Source organism: Monodon monoceros, unplaced genomic scaffold, assembly GCF_005190385.1.
Source record: "Monodon monoceros isolate NGI ecotype Baffin Bay Population unplaced genomic scaffold, NGI_Narwhal_1 Super_Scaffold_19, whole genome shotgun sequence".
NCBI classification, from domain to species: domain Eukaryota; kingdom Metazoa; phylum Chordata; class Mammalia; order Artiodactyla; family Monodontidae; genus Monodon; species Monodon monoceros.
The window spans coordinates 49,914,009-49,935,931 of record NW_021703775.1 but is presented as its reverse complement, the minus strand read 5'-3'; the positions used below and the strand labels follow the sequence as shown (position 1 = coordinate 49,935,931).

The window sequence follows — 21,923 nt, the reverse complement described above, 5'->3', positions numbered from 1 at the left end:
GCGTGTATGCTGAAATGGGGATCAGAGCAGGCATAGGGACACTGTCACAAAGACTAACTGGCCTCAGGTGTCAGCTCTGACACCTGAGATGAGTCCCTTCTCTGTGCGGAGGTCAGAGCATAGGTGGCTTCCCCAGCTCCCCGTCCCCAGGTCTCAGCAGCTGGGGCAGTCTCTGTAACTGACTGTGACCTCCATGGCCTCAGCTTGGGCCCAGGAGGAGGCCGCTGCAAGCTCCCTCTCACCTGTCTCGTGCCCAGGAGCCCACAGCTCACTACCCGACCCCCAACAAGGCCCCCAGCTCACTGGCTGTGAGTGGGACCCCCTACACCGCTCACACCTGCACCCCTGAGAGCACCCCGCCAAGGGTGCAGGGGCTTTGACGGCTTGGCCCAGTGCAGGCTAGTGTGAGCTCACAGAGGGCCCCGGCAGTTGCTAGCCTGGGGCCAGGCACTCTCCTCCATCCAGACAGTGTCTCTTCTGAGCTGGGAACACCCCATCCTGGGCCCTCGCCCTACCTGTGAGGGTGTCTCCTGTGCCCTCAATGACCCACACTCTCCCACGTCCACGCCACTCCTACTGGGCCTCTCTTCCCAGAATTCACCTTGTGACCCTTCTTCTTCAAGACCCAGTTCCCACACCTCCCAGAAGTTTCTCTCCCTCCCTCCCTCCCTCCCCCCCTGCACCTCTCACCACTCACCTCATAGGACCCTTATGCTTTGTCAGAACACCCAGGCTGGCACACAGGCCCTGGGGCGTTCTGCTTCCCAGGTGTGGCCCCCACATCCCACACACCTGGGCTCAGCCACACCTACATGTGCCCTCATGAGCGGGACACCAGCTGGCCTTTAGGGAGGCTCTCCTGCCAGTGGGAGGCTTGGGGTACAAATGTGGAGTAAAGCCACCTTGGCCCCACCCACCGGCTGACCTTAGCCTTCCCTCTTGCCCAGCACACACACCATCCCAGTGCTTCACCCTGGGGGTGCCTGGGACAGGGCTCTGAAGAGAGACCTTAGCCCTCCTGAGTCTGTTATGGCTGTTCAAGGACCTACAGTTGGTCTCAATCCATTATATTTTCTTAATAGAGTTACATGTGTGTTTCATCCCATTGTAGAAGTTATTTTAGAAATACTCATGCATCTTTGCCATTAGGATCTTCATCTGCACTACAGACATGTGGGTCATTAAACACAACTTTCCAGAAGCTTCATTTTCATTTCCATATAAGATAGGGCACATTTAAATTTTTGGAATAATGTGGCTACTGGAGATTTTAACTGGAGCCATAAGTACCATATGTAAAACATTAGGAGCGTTCTCCCCCCGCCCAACCCCATTCCCCAGAATGTGACTTTTAATGTGACTGCTTTTTTATTTTTTACTTTTTTAACTTTTGGCTGCTCCTCACAGCTTGCGGGATCTTAGTTCCCCAACCAGGGATTGAACCTGGACCCACGGCAGTGAAAGTGCTGAGTCCTAACCACCGGACCACCAGGGAACTCCCAACGTGACTGCTTTTTAAGTGGTCTTAGAGAGCTTGTTTATAACATCTAACATCTACAATCCTAAGGTCAAACCTCCAGGAATGACTTCTAAAATCAGTACTAAGTTTCTTTACCTCCTCTTTTTAAAAACTTATTTCATCAGGTGACTTTTGTCAGCAAACACCAAAAATGGCTGATGATATTCAGGCTAACAGCCCTTCCCTAGACAATTCTTTGTGGTTCAAAATAAAGGAACTTCCATAATATAAAAGATTTTATGAAACACAAAAGACCCCAAATAGCCAAAACAATCTTGAGAAAGAAGAACAAAACTGGAGGTATCACACTCCCTGACTTTCGGACTATACTACAAAGCTACAGTAATCGAAACAGTACAGTACTGGCACAGAGACAGTCACATAAATCAATGGAACAAAACAGACAGCCCATAAATAAATCCACAAACTTATGGTCAATTAATCTATGACAAAGGAGCCAAGAATATACAATGGGGAAAAGACCATCTCTTCAGTAAGTGGTGTAGGGAAAACTAGACAGCTACATGTAAAAGAATGAAATTAGAACACTTTTCCCACATCATATACAAAAATAAACTCCAAATGGATTAAAGACCTAAAGGTAACACCAGAAACCATAAAACTCCCAGAAGAAAACATAAGCAGAACCCTCTTTGACATAAATCATACCAATATTTTTTTGGATCTGTCTCCTAAGCCAAAAGAAATAAAAGCAGAAATAAACAAATGGGACCTAATTAAACGTAAAAGCTTTTGCACAGCAAAGGAAACCTATGACAAAACGAAAAGACAACCTACTGAATGAGAGAAAATATTTGCAAATGATATGACCAATAAGGGGTTAATATCCAAACTATATAAACAGCTCATACAACTCAACATCAAAAAAACAAACAACTTGATTAAGAAACGGGGGGAAAACCTTAATAGACATTTCTCCAAAGAAGACACACAAATGGCCAACAGGCACATGAAAAGATGCTCAACATCGTCAATCATCAGAGAAATGCAAATTAAAACCACAATGAGATATCACATCTGTCAGAATGGCTACCATCAAAAAGAACACAAATAACAAATGTTGGCAAGGATGTAGAGAAATGGGAACGCTCCTACACTGTTGGTGGGAATGTAAACTGGTGCAGTCACTGTGGAAAACAGTATGGAGGCTTCTCAAAAAGCTAAAAATAGAACTACCACATGACTCAGCAATTCTCCTTCTGCATATATATCCAAAAAGAAAAATAAAAAACAAAAGCACTAATTCAAAAAGATAAATGCACTCCAATGTTCATAGCAGCATTATTTACAAGTGCCAAGATATGGAAGCAACCTAAGTGTCCATCAACAGATGAAAGGATAAAGAAGATGGGGCACATATAGACACAATAGAATACTACTCGGCCATAAAAAAGTGAAATTTTGCCATTTGCAACAACATGGATGGACCTGGAGGGTATTATGCTCAGTGAAATATGTCAGACAGAGAAAGACAAATACTGTATGATATCACTTAAATGTGGAATCCAAAAACTAATACAAACTAGTGCATATAACAAAAAAATAAACAGATTTACAGATATAGAGAATGAACTAGTGGTTACCAGTGGGGAGAGGAAAGGGGCAAGATAGGCATAGAGGACTAAGAGGTACAAACTACCATGTATAAAATAAATAAGCTACAAGCGTATATAGTACAACACAGGGAATACAGCCAATATTTTATAATAGCTATAAATGGAGTCTAACCTTTAAAATTGTAAATCATTATGTTTTACACCTGAAACTTACATAATGTTGTATCAACTATACCTCAGTAAAATATAGTATTGAGTATCTACTATATGCTAACACTGTACTAGGCACCGGGAAATTCACCAATGCCCCAGTAGGTCCCAACTCTATGATCTCAGAGCCTACAGTCCAACGCTGGCCTCAGGCAAGGATCTGGGGACTACTGGAGCCCTTAGGAGAAGCACCAACCAGCTTGGGGAAGACTGGGGAAGGGGAAGATAGCACAAGAAGGGCCACGGGAGAGTAGCATTTCAGGCAAAAGGATGCCTCACATCCCCCCAGCTACAAGTTAGATAGACGGTGTGGAATACTGAATAACGCCCTCCCGAAGGTGTCCCTGTCTAATCCCCAGAACCTTAGAATATGTTCTTTCACATGGTAAAGGGACTTTGCAAACGTGATTAAGTTAAGGGTCTTGAGATGGGGAGAGTATCCAGGTGGGCCCAATATAATCATAAGGCTCCTTACAAGAGGAGAGGAAACCAGGTGGGTCAGAGTCAGGAGTAGATGTGATTGTGGGAGCAGGAGTTTGCAGTGATCTGAGGAAGCGGCCGTGAGCAACAGAATGCAGGTGGTCTCTAGAAGCTAAAGAAGAGAAGAAAATATTCTCCTCTCAGAGCTCCCAGAAAGAGACTCCTTCTGGAACCAGCCTGCCAGCACCTTGACTTTAGCCCAGTGAGACTGATTTGGGGACCCCTGACCTCCTGAACTGTAAGAGAATAAATCTGCGTTGCTTTAAGCACCAGAGTCTATGGAAATTTGTTACAGCGGCCATGGGAAACTAACAGATGGTCAGTTTCCACAGTGAGCTACCCCAGGCACACAGGTTCTCTGCAGTCCAGCTCCCATGCCCAGCCCAGGACGGGTTGGGGATTAGAAGCCTCAACAGCTGTGACCCTGCCTGGCGTGTTTCCAAGCGTCCCCTCTGGTCCTGATGAATAAGAGAAGCTCCAGCAACTTCCTTTCTCTGTGATGGCCCTCAGTTACCATGCAGGACCTCTGAGCTCTGGGACTTCGGAAAGGGGGTGAGGGGACAAAGGCCAGCCCTCATCAAGCCCAGAGCTCTGTTTGTGACCTGCACAGCTCCAGTGCACTGCTTTGCCATCCAACCCTGCCCCCTCCCAGGTCGCTCAGTTCCCTGGCTCCCCACCCCCATCCCCCGGAGCCCACTCTGGTGACCAGAGATGCAGTGTCACTGGGCCTGAGCTCCCTTCCTGCCTACACTTCTCAGGGACTAAGCCACACTCCGACCCAAAGCAGCCACATTGCCACCTCCCTCCCCTGATGGGCCTCTCTGAGCCCCTATCTCTCTTCGAAAGGGTGACACACTTTTCTGTGTCATAGAGCTAAGGGTGCTGTCAGCAAGGCAATGCGAAGCGCCTGCTGAGAGACATCCTCCACGCGCCCATCCCCCGGGCCTCCCCTTCCTCTGGCTCCTCCTCCTTGTGTCCGCCCCCCCCGCCCCCCCCACCCGCCTACTCGCCACCCCCAATCTCCAGGCCTCCGTCAGCCTTGGCTCTTCCTGCCATCCAGAGTCGCCCCTTCTCTGGGGAGACGGTTGGCAAGCCGGACCAGCGTCTGGGTCTCTGGCACTGGCGCCCACAAGCCCACCCGGTCCCTGCGGCCTTGAAACCGGAACCCAAACCCCTCCCTTTGGGCCTGGCAGGCTCTGTATGCCTGCAGCCCCGCCCTTGGCCGAAGCCAAAGATCTGTGAGAAGCTCAGCCAAGAGTCAGGCTGGCGAGAGGTGCCTGAGTTCAAGGGCCCTGCTGACCTCTCCACGCAGAATGACCTCCACCGGCAACGTTCCAGGAACTTACTTCGCTCAGACCATCCGGCCCGGCGCCATCCTCTTTCCTTAGGACTCAGCCAGATGGTAACACGGACCAACCTCTTCTTAGCTGGAGCGTAACTTCCTAGGGCAACGGCGAAGTCTTCTTAAACCTTCAGGGGTGGGGGGAACTACCTGTGGCCCCGCCCAGAGCTATTGGTGATTGGTGCCTTCACACCATCTCAGCCTCTGTTCTCAGCCTTGGCTGATCATTGCAATCACCTGGGGAGCGGGGGGCGCGGAGGCACATTAGAAAAATCCTGGGCCTGAGTCCTACCCAAGAGAGTTTGATGTGATCTGTTTGGGCGCTGCCAGGCCCTGAGCTTTGTAAAGTCTCCCCCGGGGATTCTAAAATGCAGCTTAGAACAACTGATTCTGAACTTGTAGAAAGTGTTTTCAAGATAATAAGCCTTTCAAAGTAATCCTAGCCGCAGGGACCGGAGTCCAGGCAGCTGTGTGCTGCTTCGAGGCGGGTGGCACCGAGCAGGTGAGAGGTGATGCTGGAGGCCGGGCCGATCACCTGAGCAACCTATGGCCCTAGGCCTCCAGGTCTGCAAGGTGTCCCCTGTGGGTCCAGAAAGCAATGGGGGGGGGGGGGGGTTTGCCAGGGGGGGTGAGGAAGGAGGGAAAGAGATGCGGGGGGGAGGACAAGCTGTCCCCACGAGTGCTGCGACTTTTGACACTCTCTGACTTAACGCAGAGGGAATTTCATGGCAACAGCAGAAGGTATCTGCAGCCAAGAAAACCATTCGCTTTGGTTGAAGCCAAATTCAGAGGGCAGTTGGCGTGTGGGTGGGGGAGGGGAGAGGAACAGCAGGATGCTCAGGGAAGCCAGGGCCAGACCTCGAGAAGCCAGTGTCACAGCGGTCCATGGGGGATGGAGGAGGGACCCTGCAAGGAAGGCCCCTCGGGACGTAGGATGAACACCACATTCCCTTCCATCTGCCGGCTCTTGGCTTTTCTAAGTCAGTTTGGACCTGTCACTGGGTGCATACAACGGCAGTAGCTGCTAGGTGTTTATATCCTAATCTCAAAGCTCAAGCTCAAAGTCAGCCCCAGTCTGTCCAGTCTGTCCATGTTGGAAAGGACAGAAGGAGGCCTTGCACTTCCAACATCGTCCCAGTTTTTAGGCTTGTGGCAGGAAAAAGCCATCCAGAATCCCTCTGGTCTATTTGGAAAAGCCTCTCCCTACCTGTATGAGCTACTATAAAAAATGCTGGAATATGTCAAAGAAGAGAAGCAAAACACTGCTCTCCTCACCGCCTGGTGCCTGCCAGCCCCTCTGCTAGCACCTAGGGAAAAGCCTCCGTCACATCACCACAGAGGAGACACAGAGGAGGGGGAGGCTGCATTATGGGCAGGTGGCAAGACTGGAAAGGAGGACAGGGCTGGGGTACCCCCAGCTACAGAAAGAAGACAGAAGTCACAGGAGAAGGGCAAAGTTAGTGCATGGACTGGAGACTCAAGGGTGGCCCTGCAGAGTGTTCTCCAGCGGTTCCACACCTCCAGGTGACGTCTCTGCAGGCCTCCAAAGCCCCCTTCTTGCAGGCCAGGCAGGAGACGCCCTCTCCTTCTTATTCTGAAAGGGTCTTCATTCTCTTCTAGAACACAGTGGAGCTGCCCTCCATCCCGGCACAGCTGGCCCCTGCAGCTATGTCTGCACCAAGGGTCTAGGCCCTCCTGGCCACAGCTGGAGGGCCCAAGGGTGGACCCCTGACCCAAGCTGGCCAACTGGATTCTCTCTCCTGGGAACCTGATACTGGAACCAGGAGGGGTTGTTTACGTTCTTTAGGGCATGGGCTCAGAAAATGATGCAAGGAGAAGGCTGCATTAGACCCTAAGCATAGGAAGAGGCTGGCCTGAGGGAGAAGCAGAGGGGAGACAGAGGGAGAGAGAGGCGGTTCCCGCCCGCCCCTGGTTCACACTGCTGTCGGGGAGATATCCCACATAGCTGCAACACAAGCTCCCTCCTACCCTTGCCAGTGTGAGGGCTTCCCCTAACCTTCCACCCACGAGCCCCAAGACATGTGACCGCCTCTCACCTCCCTCTCTCTAGAACTGCTGCCCTGAGCGCCAGGCACAACCCGACACACTGCTTCCTAGAGAAACCCGCTCTGTCAGAACTGCCGGCGTTACCTTCTGATCCTGCAGGGGCCTTTGACCCACCCATCTGCCCTGCAGCCATGTGCTGATCGGAGTGGGACAGGAGCTACCACCCCTGAGGCATCTGCCTCACCTTCCAAGGGGCCGTTTTCTGCTCTGAAGGAACACAGTGCAGGGAGTTTCTTCCACGAATGTGAGACGTGGATAAACCCAGGGAGATGATGACCTCTTCCTTGCGCCCAACGCCTGCTATATAATGGTGTTTATATGACTAGAGAAGAGAGCTGGGGTTTTCTTTTAATATAATAAAACATAGGGATTTATGTTAGGTTTTCTTCTTCTTTCTTTTAGTTAAAAAGAAAAAGATTCCTTCCTATTATTGATTAATGACTCTAGTCTGCCCATTCTTCATGAGACCCTGGCTGTCCAGCGTAGGGTCTGTCTGGCTGGAGCTCCCAGAGCAGGACTGACTACTTGGCCTGTGGTCTGGGTGTTGCCCAAGCCCCCTCCCGCTCCCATCTGCACCCTCCACTCTAGTTGGGCCAGGCTCCCTCTGTTCCCCTCCAGCAAATGTTTCTTCCTGCTTTTCGCCCACATGGGGTTCCTTGCCCTCCATCTTCCTCCCTCTCCTCTCTGCCTATCTCGGCCTCCTGGTCCCTTGGGTACCAGCCAAGCTGCCTCCTGCACCCAGCCGTCCTTCCCCGCTCGGGCCGTGCTGCCCTGTCCCCGCTCTGAGCGCCTGTTATGGCCTTTGTTGTCAGAATTTGCTCCTCCACACGCCGGGCGTGGTGATCTCGCAGTTTCCCGAGACTAGGGCCTGTCTTGCTGGTGGAGCTGCCATCCACATGACGGCCACCCCTGAGCTGCACACACAAGGTGACCAGAAGGAGGCTCTTGGCATGGGTTTCAAAGCCTTCCTCAAGCCAGGAACTATTCCAAACTACCTTTCTGGCCTTGTCTCCCCTCCAACCCTCCCTAAACTCGGTCACATGCCTTGTTCATCTTTGTTTCAACCTCCACTCCCTAACCCCAGCACAGCACCTGACACAGAGCAGATCCTCAAAATATTTCTGTTGACTTGAAACCACAAATGCTCATCGGGTTGAATCAATATTGTTCTCTTCAGGGAGTTGAGAAAGAGAAAGAACCATCTGTTGGGATCCCGTCAAGCTCGGGTTGGCCTTGGCTGAATGCCGACCCCCCGAGAAAGTCTCCATGAGTCTGTGAGGCATGATAACCCCAGTGCAGTGGAGACCCAGCTAGAGAGCCCAAGGTCACACAGAGCCCACCTGACATATCAGGGCCCGTCCAGGTGCTGTGAGAGCAGCCCAGGGGCACAGCCTCTGGGGATACACCCTCTGACAACACACAGAGGGAACATATAACCGATTGTTCAAACCAGGAAACTTCTGCACGTGAACTGGACATTTTGCTGGGACTATTCCAGATAAGCGGGCTGGGTGGTCCCCACAGGCCATCGATTATGGTCTGTGGTCAAACCCTCCTAAAGAAGAGACCAAATAGAGTTTTCTAAACATAAGAACTTACTAAAACTCAAAGTCGCTTAGGGCCAAGATGGGTTTATTTTAAAAGCCAATTGTGTTGTTGAAGAAAAGGCTATGTTCTCGGCCCATTTTGGCTATGGTCCGGGGCTGCTCGGGGAATTGTGCTGAAGACGTGTACGCTCCTGGGCCTGGCGTTTTCTGAAAACACAGCAGAAAACAGGGAGTGATGAGATAGTGACACCAGAACCTGAAGCCTCCTGAGCCTGGCTGTGCGCTCAGACGTGGCTGGCAAATCCCCACGGAGGGAGACGAGGGCCACAGTGGCCGGGGCTGGGGCCTGTGCACCCTGGAATTAGAGCCTGTCCTAGGGGCTGAGACCTGATCCTGTCCACGGCTCTCCCCAAGGCTGCAGAGGTGCTGAGAGAAGAGAGGACAAGCAAGTGACAGCCCAGGGGAGGCAGGCTCACATCCCACCCTCACCTCAAGGCACGCTTTCTCCAGGGCACCCCCTGTCCCTGGGGATGCCAGCGTCTCTCCCCGCCCTCCGCCCTCAATGACCTCAGTCTAGTGGTAATGGGTTGGAGAGGATGGATTCTGAACCTGGGTGGTTGACCTCAAAAGCCCAAACTCCTGTGTTTCCATCGTTTTCCCCAGTGTAATAGAGTAAGGTGCTTCACTACCAGGGGCTGTGGACCTCGGGCTCGGAGGGATGTATTCTCAAGGGACTGATGAGTTCTAATTTTGAAAAGCCATGTTTTCATTTTGATGAAATTCTTGAAAAATTATTTAGCCAATTATTTAAAGAAAGCTTCTCTTCTATAGTGATGAGATATAAATGAATGTCATTCTCATAGACGAAGACTTTGATTTCTGAAGTCAGTGTTGCCCATGCTGAGGTGCACCCACATATTCTTGAACGCCCCAATATTTTATCTTAGAGACACACTGGTGTCTCTGGGTATCGTTAAGGGAAGGGTTTTAATGTCAGACGGGGCTGGGTTTGAGTCCTAGTCCCACCACCAATGGCTCAATGTGACCCTGGGCCACGTGCTTCCCACGCCTTACCCAGCAAGTGAGGTTTTGAGGTTCACTGGGGGCCCCGAAAGACAGACAGCACCACCAGGCTGGCAGCAATACTGCTCCACACGCTAGCCACCACCGCTATTATTATCCCCTATCATCACCTACTTGTCATTGCCATCCTTCCTTGCAGTTTGTTATCTCTTCAGGAAACAGTGAGAGTGGAAACAGGATTACTAGAGCGTCAGCCCAGAGTGGATGAGATCAGCTGCCTGCAGATGCTGCTTTAGACAGGATGTTTTCCTTGCCAAAAGCAGGGGAGCAGCCTGGAAATCTAATCAACTCCTGGCCAGACGTCAAAGGAAGCCGAAGCCTTTATTAGTGCTCTTAATGAGGAAGCAGCATGCGTGTGGAGTCCTGGAAGGCCAGTCCCCAAACAGGAGGTTCGTGGGCCTGGGCCTCGCAAGGCCACCCCTCAGGAGGCTACTGGGTGTAGTTCTCAGACCTTGAGAACATCCGGCTCCGTCCCCCAGCCCTGATTCCACTGTCACCAAGCAAATTTCTGATTGTCGTTGGCTTCCTTCCGAGTTTCCTACAAGGGGAGACGCTCCACAGAGCAGCGGCCCCAGACACCAGCCCCCTTGCCGGACACTTGTAAATGAATACCACACCTTCCGGCTTCTCCATCAGTCTCCCTGGAGTTTGGTTAGCATGACTCCAACTTCCTGAGGAGCTGTGAGCTCTGACAAAAATCTGTGTTTGGGTCATGATAATGCCGCTAGGGTGTGAGGACCCGCTGAAGGGATCCACTAGCCTCCCGCTGTTGGTGTGTTTTTAATACTATTGGTGGGGCCTCCCCAGTATTCCTCCAGAGAAAGACCACACCGCTGCCACACTGTAGCACCGCAGCTGGCAGCTCTGCAGCGAGATGGCCTGGGACAACCCAGGGGGTGCTGGGGGAGGTGACCTGCAGGCAGCTGTCTCCTGCCCACCGCCCCAGCTCCTCCCACCCTCCTTGTTCGCCCCCCACCCCGGGGTGGTGCCGTTTTCCTATGAGCAGAATTCGTGTTTCTGTCTTCCTAACCATGTCCAATAAGGCTACAAACCACTGAGTTTGGGGGACTTTCAGACTGAGGTGCTGGCTAGGAACAACAAGGCCAGGGGAATTCAAACTTTTAGCATCAAACGAACAACAGCCCTAGCCACTTTCATAAGCTCCATGTTATGCTTTTGCCATCTTTCTTGGTCTTCTCTAGGCCTCAGAGGCTCTCGCACACTCCCAGAATCCACCTTCTTTGTGTATCTCCATGAACTTGAGCCTCTTCCCTGTCTGTCCCGAGTCCTTGGGGGCAGGATGATGGCTCAGGCCTTAATGGTCCCCTTTGGTTCAATCATAATGTTTCTGCTGTGACTTTTTGTTCCCAGAAGACACATACACAAAGAATGGCAGTTCTGGATGGGCGGGGGCAGCCTGTGCCCACTGCTGGCTTCAATTCGCTAAAGGAGTTTCCCCCCAGAGCATCCAGGACATAACACCGATGGCTAATTACTGCGCTGGCTGTTCGCAACTGGACCCATAATTCAGCCACGGCCTTCAGGTCTGGAGTCACTCTGAGCCTGAAGCTGGCCGAGGGCTTGCCGAGGAAGCTCTATGCCCTTTGCTGCCTTGATAAGCAATTTTAGTGTATATATACTAGAATTGTATATAACTCTGCTACCCCCATCCGACCCCCAATGCCCACTCCCCACCCACCCACCAGCCACAAAACCTACAGCCACATCTGTCTTTTAGGATACTTACTGAACAGGCAGGCAAGAATCGAGGTACTCTGGATTGAAAACAGGAAGTAACAGAACTTACTGAAGGTATTTTCAAGTTATAATGACCTGGTCCTGGGCCTTCACGCTGTAGAAAAAAAAATTTTTTAAGTGTTTCATAAATAGTGATATCAGATATATTTTGATGCTATATTTGCCTTTTATGAATAAGCATATGAATCAGTGTGATAGGGTAGAAAAATCCCTGGATTGGGGCTCAGAAGATCTTATTAAGGTGTGCCCTGGCACAAGCCACTGTGAATGGGAATAATACCTGCTTTACCTGCCTCATGGATGACTGTGAAGACTGGAGTTAGGTGACTTGTGAAAGTCTCCCCTGTCCCTGCCTGGATGCCCTCTTCTTTCCCAGGCACCCTGCCCACCCCTGCGGGCCTCACTCCATTCTTGTCCCTCTGTTGACAGTGACTTGCTGCTCTGAGCTGTTAGCTTTATAAAACATGCTTATTCTTTCATATAAATGCAGCATATGTTCTCTTAGTCCAAAAAAAAAAAAAAGTATTCACAGCAATTCACTGACCTAAGTATTGATACAATGCTATGAGGTTAACAGAAATGCACGAACACAATTTTAAAAAGACAAACACATCAAAAGAAAAGTTAGCAAAAGGCAATTCACAAAGAGGAAATGCAGTGAGGAAACTGGGGGCTGGGGCGGGCTTTAAGGTCATTAATAGCCAAATAAGGTGTAATTAAAACAAAGAGATACTTTTGTGGGGGCCAGGAAAGAAAGAGAGGGAGGGAGGGAGGAAGAAAGGGAGGGAGGGAGGAAGGAAGAGAGGGAAGGAGGAAGGGAGGAAGGGAGGGAGGGAGGAAAGGAGGGAGGAAAACTTTATCCACAGCGTGGACACTACTATATGACTTTGGTGGAAGTATCAATTTGATTAGCCTTTCTGAAGCACACAATTTGGCAAGCTATGAAACAGCTTAAAAACAGATATACCTATCCAAAGGGAGAGAAAGAAGAAAGGAGTCTGGTTACAAGATTGCTACGGGAACCCAGAAGACAGGTGATGAGTCCTGAGCCCAGGTACGGCAGGAAAATGAACACAGCCCAAACAGCACCGTAGATAACACAGACAAAATGTTAACCTTTCCTTATTTTCTAGCAATTCACTTCTTTTCCTCTCCCATTTTCAAATACCTGTGCTATTTGACAGAAAAGAGTCTTTCTGGAATGATGTCTTGGATCTGTTTCTAAACAACACAGGAACTAGGGGAAGTGGGTGGGGTATGGACTGGCCAGGAGCTGGTCACTTTCAAATGGGTACATGGGGGTTCTGTCTATGTGGTATATATTTTTAAACTTTCTACAGTACAAAGTTAAAGACAATATATATTTATCATTTTGACCCATCAATTCCATTTTTAGGAATTCTTCCTAAGGAAACAATTGAGAATGTGTGCAAATATTTGGCCACAGAGACATTCACTATAACATTGTTTCTAAAAGACGTGTGCCTGGTTAAATAAATTGTGATTCTTCCATCCAGCCATCCAGGTTGATGAATTTTTAGGGACATAAACACTATTCCCAAATATTGTTAACAATGCAAGCTTTAAAAAGTGTGCCTAAAAAAACTGGAAATGGAACGGTCACTGACAGTAGTTTTCTCCAGGTGGTGCCGTGTTGAGTAAAAAGAAACTTTTTTTTTTTTTTTTTTGCTTATTGGCAATTTCTAATTTTTCTATGATGGACTTAAGTACTCTTGAAATATGAAAAAAATTATACCTAATGTATAGATAAATGAAGATGGAAATTGGGTAAGTGAAAAAGGGGGTAGGGAAAGAAAGAAAATGAGCAGTAAGGTTAAAACAGAAATGTTCCTGTAAGATCCTGTAACATATGAGGCTGAGCCACAAGGTAGCTCAATGGCTTTGGCTGAACAAGCACCAACTGCAGCCCCTTCTCAGGATTTAAGAGCAAGGCTTTCAAAACCCTGCTCTCCTTTGGGTGGTACAGCAGCATAATTAGGGCTGCCATTCTCAATTATCCACCACGAATGAAGTCTGTTATTATCAGCCAAGCACAAATCTGATAATCAAGGGATGCGCCTCATCATTTTACAATTCGTGGCAGAGAGATGAAATAGCAGTGTTTTCAACCTGATGCATCCATGGGACAAAGATCGCTGTCAGGGCAAGGCTCTCCGTACGACGTGACCAACCTCTGTGCTCCCACTGGAGAAGTCCAAGCCACGATAAGAACACAGGCATAGAAAGGCGGGGAAATCTGGACAGGAACGGTTTGCACAGAGTCCCTTTGGTTTGGCCGTAAGAAATGTAAGCTCTCAAGCCAAAGCGGTAGCTGCGGCCAAAGATGCTGCTGAGGGTGATACCACTGACCCTACGCCTACGACAGCCTAGCTGTCTGCGGGGTGGCTAAGAAATGCTGTGACCTGCACCCTTTCCCCCCAGGCCTCATGCGGCTTTCACTTCTAAGCTTCCAAGTCATGAGCTGCTTGGGAGGCCAGGTGCCAGGCCTGGCGAAGCCCTGATGTGCGCCTATGCCATCCAGCAGCCTCCCTGCATGTGCCTGGTCATCTGAATCAAAGGGCCTGAGACTTAGGGCAGAAAGAAATTACTAAATGCTATTTGCCCCCCATGTGTTACATGGGATCTTTTAAGTGGGGAACATTAAGGAAGTGGATATGGGCCCAAGTTCATATTCCAGAAGCCACAGGAATCCTGCTCTAAGTGAGAAGTAATGGTCAGGCCAGGGCCCTGCAATGGGCGGGAAGCAGCTCCAGCAGAGTCCCCGATTCTGCCCTAACCGAGGATGGCAAGTGGGCAGAGCTGAAAGGAGGGAAGGGGACTTGGTCCAGGCTGCCTCTGAATGTGTGCTGAGAAATGGACCTGGTTCAACGAGAGGGGTGTTTAAAACAAGAACAGGGAGGGGTAATATAGGAATAGGAGATTAAGAGGTACAAACTATTATGTATAAAATAAGCTACAAGGATATATTGTATCACACAGGGAACATGACCAATATTTTATTAATAACTACCCTTTAAAAATTGTGAATCACTATATTGTACATCTGTAACTTACATAATATTGTACATCAACTATATATCAATTGAAAAAAAAAAAAAAAGAAGGACATTTAACTGTGTCCTACCCCTCCCTGAAGTTGGGGATTCTGCTCTCTGGTTTGCTGGCGATCTCTGAGCATGATCCAGAACTTTGGACCACATTACGTACGATGTGTGGGTGAAGGGTGGCACCCAGGTTCATCAAGCAGTACTAAGCACCTCTTGCACAAATTGGATGGACCATTTCTTAAACCTTCCTATCATCAGGGCCATGCTTTGGCAACTCTGGGTTTCCCAAACTAAACTTTTCAAAGACCATTGACATCTGGTGCCAAGGGAGAACAGAATTATCACCTTCCTAGAATCCCAGAACCTGCTGCCAAAAGAAACGACAGGAACCTTTTATAGCTCCCATTCCGCGATTCGGGGCATGATTACATCTCAACCCTCCTGGTAAGATGATCATATCTTTCTCTTGCCTTTGAAAAAGTCTTATCTAATTGAGTTTCTACTTGAGGACAATCTTAACCTTAAGGGATTACACAGTATTTTATGTATGACAGTATTTGATGATGAATAAAATACTATCATCGACCTAGAGGAGTTTATGGTCCAGTGAGGGACACAGGCAAACAGAAACACCAAAAAAGAAGAAATGAAGATGTGAGGAGCTAGCATGGTGCTGAGTGAGGGCAGAGCTAGCTGCATGGCTTCAAGATTCCAAACCAGGCCCTTGGTGTACCTGGCCTGTGCTACGTAAGTTTGATCTCAGTGGGATGTTACAAAGAGCTGGAGTTTTCCACTTACTGCAAAGGACTCGGAATGCATGGGTCTCACTCATTTTTCTGGCGTGCTCCTGGGACCGTGTCGTACCATGAAGACATACCATAGCCTCCACCTTGGTCTTCTTGACCAGTTCTGTTCCAACCCCTAATGTGCAATAATGCTTAGTACCGTTGTAGGCCTTTGGTAAAAGCCTTGCCACCCCCTCACCTGCCACTGAACACACTCCTCCTCCAGGGCTGAGAAGATGGGATTGGCTTATCTACACAACACCGCTCAGGAACTGAGAGGTGCCAGGTGCCTCTGAAAGACTGTGTGAGAGTAGATGAAATTACCCCACGATTTTGTGTATTGAATTATGTTCTCCCAAATCCATAAATCCTATGAGTTTTTGGTGTGTTGAATTATGTTGAGTGTTGAATGGTGTTCCCCCCAAATTCTTAAGACCTGTGGATTTGGAATTCCCAGTACCTCACAATGTGACCTTACTTGGAAATGAGGTCACTCCAGATGTAGTAAGTTAAGATGAGGTCATTAGGATAGGCCCTAATCCAATATGAATGGTATCCTTTAAAAGGGGGGAATTTTGGGCACAGAGACACACAGACGGGGAAAACATCATGTGAAAATGAAGGCAGGGATCTACAAACCAAGGAATGCCAAAGATGGCCAGGAGACCACAGGAAGCTACGAGAGCAGCATGGAACTGACTTTCCCTCACTCGAAAGGAACCGAAACTGCTGGCACCTTGATCTTGGACTTCTAGCCTCTAGAACAGAGACAATACATTTCTGTTGTTTAAGCCACCTCAGTCTACAGTCCTTTATTATGGCAGCCGTAGCAAATGAATACATAAGTGTTCAGTTCATTCAAACGATATACAATGTTCCAGACACTGTGCTGGGAGTTGGGAATACAGTGGTAAATGATTGTCTCCCAATCTCTGTTCTCCTAATTCCTTAGTACTAGGACAATTTAAAACTGGGCACATGTCCACCCAGAATAAAGACTGAATTTCCCAGCCTCCCTTGCAGCTAGGTGTGGCCACATAGCTAATTTCTGGCCAATAGGATGGAGGTAGAACAGGTGTATGCAAATTCTAAGGAGCATCCTAAAGGAGGGGGCAGCTCATCCATCGTCCCTGCCCTCCTGCCTGCTCGCTGGTCCCATGTTCTCAGCTCTCTGGGACCATGGGTGTGGAAGCAATGCTTAGCAGGGCAGCACACAGAAATCTGATGCTGCAGAATTACCACACCAGCCCTAAACTGCCTACTGCAGGTACTTTATATAAGAGAGAAATAAGTTCCTATCTTGTTTCTAATATTGTTACCTGTGGGCTCTGTTAGTGGCAGCAGAACTCAGTCTTAATTGACAAGGTAGGCATGTTTCCGACTCTCATGGGGTTTACATTCCAGTAGGGAATGTCTACCTTACAAAAATATGATGAATGTGTGGAGTATCACACAGAGGACATATATGGTGCCATGAGAGCATGTAAGAGGGTACACTGACCTGGCCTGAGGGGCCTGAGAAGCTCTTTAAAGAAGTACATTTGAGCTAAGACCAAAAGAACAAGGAGGAGGAGGAGTTTGCAGGGCAAAAAGGCTGGAGGAAGGGTCTGTGTAATAAGAAGTAATGGGGGGCTTCCGTGGTGGCTTGGGAGTCACCCAGTGACTTGGGAGTGGTTGGGAGTCCGCCTGCCGATGCAGGGGACACGGGTTCGTGCCCCAGTCTGGGAAGATCCCACATGCCGCAGAGCAGCTGGGCCCGTGAGCCATGGCCACTGAGCCTGCGTGTCTGGAGCCTGTGCTCTGCAACGGGAGAGGCCACAACAGTGAGAGGCCCATGTACCGCAAAAAAAAAAAAGGATTAGGGAACATCAAAAGGGGCAGGGCCTCAGGGCAAGCCTGAAAGGAGGATATTGTTTATTCTAACCCTGTTGGGACAAATTCACAGCATCACAGGAATAAAATAAAAAGTGCATAGGCTCCTGTCAAAACATAGGGTTAGGGACCTGAAATTCAACTTGCTTGTGACAGTTACCACTTTGTTGTTTTTTCACATGCGTATTAACACTAAGAATGGTTTTACGATTTAATTGCAGATGTAAACTGTCAAATATCACCTGTGTATGTCCAATCTACGAGTCCTCAGTTTCCTGAAGTCTTCTCGTTTGCAGGCACGTGTGCTGGTCATCCAGGGCACCTCTCCAGCCTGGTCTGAAGCAGACTCAGTCTCCACCACTGCCCACGCGAGCTCCCAAGGACCTTCTGCACGGCCAGAGGGCTACCCCATCCCTGCCACCATCTCTAGCTCCCAGCCTTCATTCACATACCCTCTCATTTGATGCTCACAACAGTCCCGTGGAGGAAATGCTATTACCTCCACTTAACAGACAAATAAGTGAGGCTCAGTAGGGTTAGAAACAAATGACTTAGCAGCTGCAGAAGCCAGAACCAGTGACTGACCTTGCTTCTCAGCGCTGGGAGGTATCAGTACTTAGTTCTACGCTATTTTCCTTTAAAATCATAAAGCTAAAGGGAACCTAGAAAGAGCACACAGTCCGTCCCTACTGATCCTAGGCGCAAACAACTTTCAACGAATCATACTTGAAAAGAGAAAAGGTCAGAGATAAAATGTATGGCCCCAAATGTCTATATATACACATGTAAAACATAAGAAATATGCAACATAAACTGAAATTACTAGACGTGGTGGTAAAAATGATCTCCCCCAAATTTGGTGTGGTGGATGGGTGTGATAGCTGGACCACACTGCCCAAAATAAAACAGATGCCCCAGCAAGGAGGGTGGAACCCTGTGTGGTGGTGGGCAAAGAGAGGAGCTAGAGCTGCCTCTGTGGGAATTCAGGAGGAGGCATGTGGCAGGGTGTATCCAACTTGGGAAATTCTAGAATTCTGTAACTACCGGTCTACAGGTTCAGAGAAAGGAGACATGCCTGCTGGTGGGTGGGGTAGCAACAAACCTGGCAGGGGCCAAAAGTTATTCACATTTGAAATTAAGAATTGATGATACCTCTGAAGCTCCGTACGTCTTAAAAACCCTAGTACATCTGTAGTTATATTTGAAAGGTTATATCTTTCCAAAAACGTTACCTACAAGCGAACTCATCTTTGAGGAGACTGACACTGGGACCTGTTTTACTCATCTAAACTTTCAGATTCCTTTCAGTCAGACGTCCATTTGGCTTTTTTTCAATGTGACCATGTTTACTAATTAGTTTTCTGCTCCTCACAGAATTTTAAACTAGCAGCTTAGTTTTTAATTGAAGTAATTCCTTAAATGCAGAAATAACTGAAATGATTCAGCGTTCTTTCATAACGCTAGTTTTAATGCAGGGAGTATGCCATGGATCTGCTATCCCCTTTTCAAACTTCTATCAAATGCGACTAAAACAGATAAATCACATAACGCTCATTTGTGTCTGTACGGACTCTTCCCTGTTTATCTGATCCTTTTTTTTTTTTTTTTTTTTTTTTTTTGCGGTATGCGGGCCTCTCACTGTTGTGGCCTCTCCCGTTGAGGAGCACAGGCTCCGGACACTCAGGCTCAGGAGCCATGGTTCACGGGCCCAGACGCTCCACGGCATGTGGGATCTTCCCGGACCGGGGCACGAATCCGTGTCCCCTGCATTGGCAGGTGGACTCTCAACCGCTGCACCGCCAGGGAAGCCCCTTTCCTTATTTTTTATAGGCTTGTCTGGTTTTAAGAAATACAGAAACATCTTGAAACACTTCTAATATCAAATAAAAGAAACCCATTTTTTCATTTGACATTGTAAGATTTTATTCCTACTGTCGGGAAAGATGTGTGTGTCTCATTTTTTCACTTTATGTACAACTGTGAGAAGTAATCACTGAAAAGAACCTGCTCAGCGAATCATTGTTGGAAGCCCCAAATCATATGAATGACTGAGTCCTAATTAAGTAGTAGTAATGGCACTATTTTTATTAGAGTAACAAATATTTTTATGTTGACCATTTCCATGGCTCTTTTCTTCAAACTATCATTTTTCTGACTTTTAAAAATTATATTTTGAAAAATTATAAAAGCAATGCAAAAGAGAGAAAGGAAGCAAACAACCACCCTTAATCATAACACCTCAGCATAGAAACTAAAAGCATTTTGGTGCATTTCCTGTTTTTTCATACACATAATTTTTTTACATTATTTTAATCATGAGAGACATACCAATATGTATCTTGCATTTTTTCACTATGCATTAGATCATAAATATTTTTGGTACTATTTTATAAATTTTAACAATAATTGTTTTAATAGCTGTAAAATATTCCTTTGTGTAGATATGTAATATTCTTTTTTTTTTTTTTTTTTTACGGTACGCGGGCCTCTCACTGTTGTGGCCTCTCCCGTTGTGGAGCACAGGCTCCGGACACGCAGGCTCAGTGGCCATGGCTCACGGGCCCAGCCACTCCGCGGCACGTGGGATCTTCCCGGACCGGGGCACGAACCCGTGTCCCCTGCAACGGCAGGCGGACTCTCAACCACTGCGCCACCAGGGAAGCCCATGTAATATTCTTTTTAAATTATATCCTTCTTCTGAATACAAGATTGTTGCTATTGTTATCTTGCTATTATAAATAATCCCTTGATGATATTCTTTGTATAGATTAATATTACTGTATATAAATTATTACTTTATGAGGGTTTTCACACAATGGAATTAGTGGGCTAACAGAAACAGTTTTAATAGCTCAATACATACTCCCACCAGCAAGAGACAAGAAAAGCACTGATGTTATGGTCCAAGTAGATATTGGGGAAAAAAGATTTAGAAAAACAAAAATCTTCCTCACTCCTCCTTACTTTAATGGGAGTATTAAATAAAGTCATCAGTGTCCCCTATATGTTCAAAGAAGTTGTGCAGAATATCTGCTATCCTTAATGCCTGAATTTTGAAATGCATTCAGGAGGGAACAAAATTCATGCAATTTTTTTGTAGCTCAAGAGATTAATTTGAGTCATTTATAAAAGCTAAAATTAAAGGGAGGAATGAGGGGAGGAGAAACCAAAAATGACAAGTTTTACTTTGTCCACTTTGCTTGGATAAGAATGACTGGGGGGCTTCCCTGGTGGTGCAGTGGTTGAGAGTCTGCCTGCCAATGCAGGGGACACGGGTTCGTGCCCCGGTCCGGGAGGATCCCACATGCCACAGAGTGGCTGCGCCCATGAGCCATGGCTGCTGAGCCTGCGCGTCCGGAGCCTGTGCTCCGCAACGGGAGAGGCCACAACAGTGAGAGGCCTGTGTACCACAAAGATAAAAAAAAAAAAAAGAATGACTGGGATTTGTTGCAGTTTGTTTTTCTACTCTTTAAAAAAAATCCTGCTATGAGGGAACTGTGCCTTTGGGTCTGGGGATTTGAGGGCCTTGGTCATTATTATCAAAGTGCTAAAAGGGAATGGTGGCTGGTAGAATTTTCCAATACAATTCTTTTCTGTGGGTAAAAAAGGGCCCTTTTTACTTTTGGTAGAACATATCTTCTGGTGTCTATCCCAAAATGCTCACATAAACACTCTTCACAGTCTTTCCTATGGACAAAACAATTATGCCGATCCATAATCAATTATTATTATTATTTCAACAATAACTGAAATAGCCAATAAGTATGCAACCTTACATTGGTCATCTGAAGATCAGAAACCATCTTTCAACCAGACAAATCCCTTCCCAACTGCTGCTCCTGAGAGCCACCTACACGTTGGGACAAAGTGTAATTCATCAATGGAATCCTTGACATAAACAAGAAGGCTGCATTTTTTTAACAAGTGATAATGGCTCATCCACATGGAGGGGCCTTCAGGCACATAAGACCCTAGAGGATTTTCAAATTCCAATTTACTGTACTTTTTACAACTAAAAAATGGTGTAGTAATCTGCCATGCCTTCACATGGTCATCCACTCAGTTTTTGATAGGCTGCTCCTGGAGATTCTAGGCATAACTGATTAACGCATGTCAATGAGCTAATTTTCACAGATGATGGAAAGAAAGAAGGAAGAGATACACACCTGTATGTATCCATCTTTTATAACCTGCCTCATTCCCTAAAGGGTTTAAAGTGACTTGGTGAATGTCTATAGGTTGTCGTACTCTATTGCACCTGATCTACAGGTCAGATTTCTGGTGATCGTAGGTTTCGTGTATACCAACGGTGAGGCAACCTGTCCTAAATCAACAGGGCTCAAGTGACACTGTGACCTTACACAAAATGCATTTCAGAAGAATTAAAGAGTGACAAGTTGGTTAAAAAAACCCAAAATGCCAAAAAAAAAACCCCAAAAATATTAAAGCGACATCATGTCTGTGGAGGGAATTTTTAAGTGGTGGAAACGATACATAGAAAAGGAATGGAAAATTGGAAATTTGGAAAAGGAAAGGATACATAAGTTTCATTCATTCATTCAACACGTTTTTGGAGCACTGTCCTAGGTGCTGGGGGCATTGAATAAGACAGCGC

The 21,923-nt window shown here is 47.5% G+C and overlaps 1 protein-coding gene across 1 annotated transcript in view; it reads right to left on the bottom strand.

The window, feature by feature from the left end:
* Window positions 1-8,827: 8,827 nt before the first annotated feature.
* The window catches only part of STPG4 (sperm-tail PG-rich repeat containing 4), a 40,976-nt gene continuing 27,880 nt past the window's right edge, over window positions 8,828-21,923 (bottom strand). The window contains 3 exon segments of the mRNA XM_029231615.1: window positions 8,828-8,847; window positions 8,850-8,949; window positions 11,573-11,677. Of these exon segments, the coding sequence (XP_029087448.1) occupies window positions 8,828-8,847; window positions 8,850-8,949; window positions 11,573-11,677 (225 nt within the window).